Source organism: Carassius gibelio, chromosome A1, assembly GCF_023724105.1.
Source record: "Carassius gibelio isolate Cgi1373 ecotype wild population from Czech Republic chromosome A1, carGib1.2-hapl.c, whole genome shotgun sequence".
Taxonomy (NCBI): domain Eukaryota; kingdom Metazoa; phylum Chordata; class Actinopteri; order Cypriniformes; family Cyprinidae; genus Carassius; species Carassius gibelio.
The window spans coordinates 38,322,712-38,330,690 of NC_068371.1; the positions used below are offsets into that span (position 1 = coordinate 38,322,712).

The 7,979-nt window shown below is 35.2% G+C and overlaps 2 protein-coding genes across 4 annotated transcripts; both read left to right on the forward strand.

Annotated features, from left to right (window-relative positions):
- Positions 1–1,812: 1,812 nt before the first annotated feature.
- LOC128020773 (F-box only protein 48) lies at positions 1,813–3,765 on the forward strand. 3 transcript variants are annotated; one of them, XM_052607438.1, is made up of 3 exons: positions 1,813–1,890; positions 2,186–2,493; positions 2,590–3,765. In XM_052607438.1, exons 2-3 carry the CDS (start codon positions 2,188–2,190, stop codon positions 2,749–2,751), a joined length of 468 nt encoding a protein of 155 aa, XP_052463398.1. In that variant the 5' UTR covers positions 1,813–1,890; positions 2,186–2,187; the 3' UTR covers positions 2,752–3,765. The 3 variants fall into 3 exon arrangements, with proteins under 3 accessions (XP_052463398.1, XP_052463406.1, XP_052463416.1); XM_052607446.1 differs by having other exon boundaries at positions 1,843–1,890; positions 1,993–2,493; XM_052607456.1 differs by lacking the exon at positions 1,813–1,890 and adding an exon at positions 1,897–2,120.
- A 522-nt stretch (positions 3,766–4,287) lies between these two features.
- LOC128020769 (CB1 cannabinoid receptor-interacting protein 1) lies at positions 4,288–7,221 on the forward strand. The gene is made up of 3 exons (XM_052607425.1): positions 4,288–4,572; positions 4,937–5,081; positions 6,047–7,221. The coding sequence occupies exons 1-3, from the start codon at positions 4,394–4,396 to the stop codon at positions 6,209–6,211; spliced, it is 489 nt and encodes a 162-aa protein (XP_052463385.1). The 5' UTR covers positions 4,288–4,393; the 3' UTR covers positions 6,212–7,221.
- The last annotated feature ends 758 nt before the right edge of the window (positions 7,222–7,979 follow it).

Genomic DNA, 7,979 nt, shown 5'->3' on the forward strand with positions numbered 1-7,979 from the left:
TTGAAAGAGACAACGAGGAGAGAATGATATCAGGCTGGATTTGTCTCCTGTATGAGTACAATGGCTATATATTTCTGAAGCATGTGCACGAAATGCAAAGCCACAGCACTGACAATGATTTCTCTAAACAAAATGTCAAAATTCAAGCCAGTTTTGTTTTAGTATTACTTTTATTTAATGAATTTATTATATATTTATTATATCTTTTTTTATTATTAATTTATTATATTTTTTATTATTATAACTTTTTATTTAGTTGAGCATTTGTTATATATTTTAGTACTTGGAACAACTATATATATATACATATTTTTTTTTTTACCCTTTTCCATCTCATATTTATATATGAAAGTTTTTTCAGCTTTTCACTTATTTATTATTGCAATTAAAAATACAAAAAATAACTGTTTTAGTTAATAATAAAAACAATGAATTGAGCTTGTGCAGCTGAAAAAAAAGAGTATGTTTAATGAATAAACTCAATAATGTGAATATCCATGAGATTTTTTAAAACAAGGGCTTGTTATATACCCATAGTCGTAAGATCAATGCAGGCAAACATTACACAAATATCCCAGAAATCACTGTTGCTATGACAGAATGACTAACAGGCAATAACAATGACACATGTAATTAAGAGAGACAGTTGCTCAAGAGGGAAAGATGCGAGGAGAGAGCTCATATTTAAAAACTTTTGATGTCTCAACATCAAAGGTGAGTGCCGCTTTTCTTCGACAGAAGAGTGTAAAATGACAAAACCTCCATCACAACTCTCAGCCAACATCAAATGACTAACAAAAACCTTCCGGCTTCAGACGCAGCTGTCCATTCTGTTTCTCAAGGACACTCTCGTATCATTCACCTGGAAGAGAGCAAAGGCAAAGTGAAAAGATATATAGCCCTTAGCAAAACAGTATGACAATAAATTGTATGTATGAATACTGTATGAATGCTTCTTGTGAATGGTAAAAATTTTGAGGGCGGTAAGATTTTTTATGGAGCATTATTAAAGTGACAGCAAAGAAAGTTTTTAATATTGCAAAAAAATTCAGTTTCAAATATATTAAGTTTTTAAAATTTCTATTCGTCAAAGGATTCTGAAAAAATATGTATCGTAGCTTCCACTAAAATATGAAGCAGTAATAATAAGCAAAGTTTCTTGAGCAGCAAATCAGCATATTATAATGATGATTTATGAAGGATCATGTGACACTAAAGACTGGAGCAATTTTCCTCACTGGGATAAAAGACTTCTGTCAAAAACAATTTAAAAATCCTCTCCATCCCAAGCCTTTGAACAGTGGTAGTGCAATATTTTATTTCTAAACCTCAAACATAAGAGTCAGGGTGCCATCTTGAGGGCTTTGATTGTCATTGCTGAATGATGAATGGCTCATGCATGAAACTGGAAGTATCATTTGTTTTGTTTTGTGTGTTGCTCTACACTAAAGCAACATGAATAACATAAATACATGGACTCAGTGCAAAAACACTTACGCAGCCTTAATATAAAGACAGCCTTTTTTGGGTGATTCGTTCATGCCTACTGAGCTTTAAAATAGAGTAAACTTTTCGCCGCTTCTTGTTCTTGTGCATGAAAAACGCCGAAGAAGTGTTTAAGTTATTTATTTGTCGAACTCCGCGATGAGCATGCGCTGTATAAACATGCACGTGTGACCTTTTCTAAATATTTACCCTAAAGGTGCACAACTTTTGTAAATACATAATATAAAATGTAGCCTCATGTGTCCTGCACTCTAACGCAGAATCGAAACAACTTCCGCTGAAGAAACGCGCATGCGCAGTGAGAACTGGGCGTTGTTGTGACGTTTCTGGCGTAAACAAACGCAGACGTTTAAATCCTCGGCTGTCAACGAGACTCCTCCGCCGGTATGAATCTTTACAAATAACACATTGTTTTAATAAATATCATTAGTTTTTGGTGCTGTATGCAATAATATAGATGTATTTGTTTTTAAAAATCTGTTCTAGACACAGGTTAGCTAGAGTTTCGTACTGTAGGTGGTGGTTTTGTCCACGAACGAACAGATGAACGTTACTGCGACCGTTCAAGTACACGCACACTATAACCTATGTACTGCGTAAAGAATACATTATTTGTAAGTCAAATGTCTGCACACTAATGGTGTTGGGCTTACTGAAAATAAAACTGAAACTCCTCTAGAGATGCAGAAGGTCTGTAAAAGGAGCAAGAGCGCCACCTTCAGCCCAGACCGAGGATCCACCTTGATGATCTCTGGAGAGCAGGATCCACTTCAGCAGAACTACACAGAGACCCTTCCTACAGAGATGAGCGTGAGGATCTTCAGTGAGCTGGACGTCAGGAGTCTGTGCCAGGCCTCGCTCACCTGCAGACACTGGAATGATATAATCGAGGGCAGCGATCAGCTGTGGAGGAGCCACTGTCTTACAGTGCTGGCTGTTTGTAGGAGGGAGGTGGACGGGGACAGGCTGGATGGGTGTTCATGGAAGGTTTGTGTTTTTGCTGTTTAAATGAAGTGATATTCTGCTTCATTTTGCTCCTGTCTCTGCTGTGTGTTGCTTATTTGCATTTCCTTTTTGTGCCAGGTTACTCTTGTTCGTAACTACAGGAAAGGCTGTATAAAGCGGAGGTGGCTGAAGGGCCGATACAGTAACATCCGCTCTGCTGATGATATCCCTCCTAACAGTATGTGTCCATTAGACGTGGAGACCTGGGGAGAAATACTGGAGGCAGAACTGGATAGATAGAGCAAACAGAGACTTCTCTGGATCCTGCCAGTGGACTGAAATACATCCGCGGTGTCTTACAATGGAAACATTGTGACTGAAACACTTATTGTGCAAATCATTCTATGGAATGTTTTATAATCGGTATTGCAAAAAAAAAAAAAAAAGCACAAATGCTGTTGTTGTTAAAAATACATGATCATGTGGCTTTTTTTACTGTAATTTTTTGATGTATTACTGAAATTTGCTTGAGACTGTAATGGAAAACTATAGGTTTCATATGATGGAATCATTTTGCAGGTGGAACAGAGAGAGACCTTTTCTTTGCACTTTTATTTTAATTTTTTATAAATCAACAAAAATGTGCACATTTTGATTTAAGTATTGATTGTTATGTATGTATTAGATTTTTTTTTAGAGTCACTGCCAAAACATGTTTTGCCTGATATAATGCAACTATTATTTTATCAAAGCTAATATATTAATGAATATTATGTGTCCCAATGCTGTACTTCCCTCTTCATTGCTGGCCTCTCTTTCCATTTCGCTCTTTCCGCTATCTGTATGCATATGCCTTATCTTTATAACCACATAATAATTCAAAACAATATAGAAATATTTTTACATTTAAATGCACAATTTTTGCTATTTAAAAAAAGCTTTTTTTGTACACAAAGTGAGAAATCAGTATGTATGAATTAGCATGGACTTGTGAAATGGAAATAATTTTTAAAAAGAGACTTCGAAAGAAATCCTGAATATCTTTTCAGTCCTATTAGACATAAAAAAAATTATTTTTTTACTACTAATAAATAGCATTGTGCCATCTCAAACTTGTAGGAAGGCATTAATTGATAAATATGTTAATTAATGGACTAGAGTCATGTGAATGATTGTGACTTTTTTTTTTCAGCTATTTGGACTCTCATTCTGATGGCACCCATTCATGGCAGAGGCTCCTTTGCTGAACAAGTGATTTTATGCTAAATTTCCCTAAATCTGTTTTAATGAAGAAATAAACTCATCTACAACTTGTATGGCCTGAGGGTGAGAACATTTTAAGAAATTGTTATTTTTTTTTTGGGTGAACTATTCATATGAATTCATAATGGAGGAATCTGTGAGATGAGAATATAACTTATTTTTTAACTTCTCTGATTACTCAAATTATGTATATTCTTCTCATTCTATTATTTTAAATGGTTAAAATGACACTGTTACTCTGCCTGAATGTCCATTAAAATTTGCACAGATACTGTAATTAAAACTAATGCTTTCTGCAAAGACTAAACTGCATACAAATGCCTGTTTTTAATCGCGAGGATAACGGAGAAGGACACGAACACAGTGGGATTAGGATCAAAATCTAATACTTAATAAGATATTTACACTATTTTTGAATCCTAGAATACAATACACATGATAAAAATAAATATAAAAACAATCGATAGGACAGCAATGCCTATTTTAGCAATGCCATTTGGTGAATTGTATGACACCATTTTAGCCATACACATATGCATAAATGTATTCTGCATTATTGAATGGGCGTGATGGCTTGTGTAGACGTCACAGCATCTCTCATCAGCTTCCTGGGACCATCCGCCATCCCGTTAATGACCGGGAGCCCTGGAAATACATCGACCTCCGTTATCTCGCAGCTATGGCCGACGTTCCAGCGATAATAAACATCGCAATTTCTTTGAAAATCCAACCCAATGACGGACCCGTGTTTTATAAAGTGGACGGGACGAGGTTCGGCCAGAGCAGGACAATCAAATTGCTAACAGGATCGAAATACAAAATCGAGGTGATCGTGAAACCCGGTAGCGCGGAGGCCGCGTAAGTCCATTCAATATGAATACGCGGTCAAATTGATCCGGTTTACATGCTCCTGTTATTATAGGTTGTTGCATACAAAACGTTCGCAATATTAAGGGCGAAAGCTGCACCTGCGCTTCTCTAACAAAGGAAATATATCGTGTATGTGATATAAATACACTGCTGCTGTTTATACATGCATTAAACTCGATTCTTTGTTTGCGCAGTGGGCCTGAGTTATTTAGAAACGCTGTTAAATTGAACCATGGTGATGTGTTACAAGTACGAGTCGTTAATGTTTAATTGACAGAAGGAATTTCAGATGTGTGTGTCAAATAAGCTAAGCAGGCAGATAGTCTGACACATGTTTAAACTGGGTTTTCAGCACAATGGGAATCGGCGGAAAGAGCTTTCCATTGGAGCAGCAGTCCAAAGATGAAGAACAGATCGTCTACAATGGCTCCTATGACACTGAAGGAGTGCCACACACCAAGAGCGGGGACAGACAACCTGTGCAGGTCTTCATAGAGGTGACGAAACCAGCCGGGAATAGAATAGAACAGAATTCATTATGAACTGCAAGATTCTATTGTTCATGAGGATTTGGGATTTAAAGCTAAACTCAGCCTTAGCATTAGAATTCACTTGAACCGCAGTGTTTTGGCTACGGACCTAAATGATGCCTCAAATTACTGAGCAGCTTGTGCTTGTGTTACTTTACAAGACACCTGATTTGCTCCTGACAGATGATAAAACAGGCAAACAAATCATAGTTTTGAGTCATATGTGGTGGTCAGAATATCATACAATTGGGGGATGGGCTCTTTGACCTAAACTATACCAGAACCTACAGCAAACTCATATAAACACCATGCAAACTAATGCTTGAGAAATTTTGCCCAATATTGTTATTTACAAGAGCCTATACATTAATGGTACTCTCCAAAACATATTTCAACCTTGAAAATTGTATTTTCAGTTTTTATTATTTTATCTATCCTAAATTAAAGGGAAAGCAAGTGACAATAATGAAAAAAAAAAAAACGTAAAAAATTTCACTCAGAAATTACAAATAAAATTTCATGAGAAAAAAAACTTCCCAAGAAATGGTAAGTAACATTTAATTAAATTTGAAATTTTGAAATAGGAAAACTGAAATAGTATTCTCTTGTTAAATGTAGTGCAATAATCTGTTTTTTTTTTTTTACAACTTCAAAAAAATAAGTGCAGACAAGTGCAACATGTGAAAAAAAAACTACAATTATAGACTGCTAGCTTAATCAGTCTAGTGAGTTTGCTGCTGTACATCTAGTTAACAAATAAAACATTGTTTTTCTAACAATGTCGAAGCATTTTCTTTTTGTTAATTTTGCAGTGTGTCATGGAAATGCAAGCATGTAATCATTCATGCATCTGTAACTAAAGACAAATCACTCAGCCAACTAATTAAGTAGAAAGAAATGTTTTTAACCTTCCATCTTCTTTTTGTTGCCAGTTCAAAGATGCCGGCATGTTTGAAACCGTGTGGCAAGTGAAATACTACAACTACTACAAGAGAGAACACTGCCAGTTCGGCAACAGCTTCAATTGCATCGATTACGAGGCCAAGCCCAACGAGACCCGCAGCCTCATGTGGATAAACAAAGAGGTTTTCCAATAAAACACGAGTGGAGTGGCAGCAGCAAACCTGCACAATATGTCCTATAACCAACACGGGGCCGCAGTGTGCGAGATAAATGTAGTGCTCAAGTGAAAGAAGATGTGACTATTAAAGGCTCAAAACAAGTGATCCATCAGGGAATCTGTTCATCAGTCAAGCACTGCATCTATTTGTTGTACCACTGGTCATGCATGATGTGAACATTTCAGTCTGAACAGAATTTCTCCTTATTTATGTCTCCTCCTCTTTATCATGCCTAAGCTGGTGAAATAAGATGGTGATAGTCTCCATGGGAAGGGGTTTTAAATGAGACTTGCACAGCACATATCCGCTCTATTATGGTTACAAATACACCAAGACGATCTTTCAACAAGACTCAGATGAGAAAACTGCACTGCAGGCCTGTATTTAACCCAGTGGTTTGCTGTTGTAGAGACGGGGCGGTGCTCTAAAATGCTTGCTCAAAAAGGTGCTGTATGAACATACACAGGATATACATGATACTCTTTATTAGTATGTATAATATAATATTATATAAGTGAAGACCTGTTGTTTAATATTGTGGACTTTTGAGACCAGCGTAAAACAATTATATTTGACAGACATGTCTGTTACTGTAAAGGTGTGAATGGATGTTTAATTATTTCCTATTTTGTGTTACAAGCTTAAACTGTTTTTTGCCTATTTTTCACAGAAGCATTAGTTCACTGGTGAGGGTTAGAAGTGAATCAGAAAAGCAGTCAGTGCTTATTTTTTCTTAATTCTATGCCTATTTTAACTCATGTTCTAATGCATTGTTTGCTCGTGGGGTGTCTGTATGTTGCTGAATATCCATCTTGATTTTTGTGTGACTTTGAGCCAAACTTTTCACTTTTTTTGTAAAATTATAAACAATCTTGTTGCTTGAGGTTCTGTTCTGTTTTAATAAATACATGTTTTAATACAATACCAGCCAATAAAGACCAAAAGAAAAAGAAAAACTTCCAAAATATGCAATACATTGAAAATAATATATTTGGTGGTTATTTTTAACTTAGCATATTGTTATAATTTACCTTATTCCTGATATACATTACCTACAATAGGCAGCTATTAAAAATTTAATACAAAAGCAGGCCTCACAAAAAACACCCCAAGACCGATGAAATATTACACAGCAAGAACAAACAATAAAATAAAGGAAACAAAGATAAAACATAATTTAAAAAGAGAAAACTTATTAGATATTAAGTGGCACATGTAAAACATTACAAAAAAATAAAAAAATAAAAGCATTTAAATGTTACATTTAACCATAATCCCAATTATATTTATTACAATTCCCAAAAACTATTTTTAACTTTTAATTTTATTTAGGATTGTTCACCAAATGTCTTTTATACAAAAGCAGTCCTCACGATAAAAGCCCCTTAGGACATAGATTAATCAAGAAAAAAAATGTATTTAAAAATATATTTATGCGATTGTACTTCGCCATGATTCTAATCATATTTATTACAAACTACAAAAAAAAATAAAAATAAAAATAAATATACTAATATCATATTAAGGTACTGCAGCATTTCATCATGAAGTCATACTAAAGGCCATTTCAAATTATGCCAATATTTAAATAACAGTATGATATAAACTCCAATCCATCACCGCCTCTTCGATTAAGTCTAGGTTTCTCTTTCAGACTTGAGATGCAAAATCATTTGATCAACGATGCGAATGCTCGTGCATTTACAGAGAGAGAAAATATGGCAGAAGTACCCGGATGTGCTGT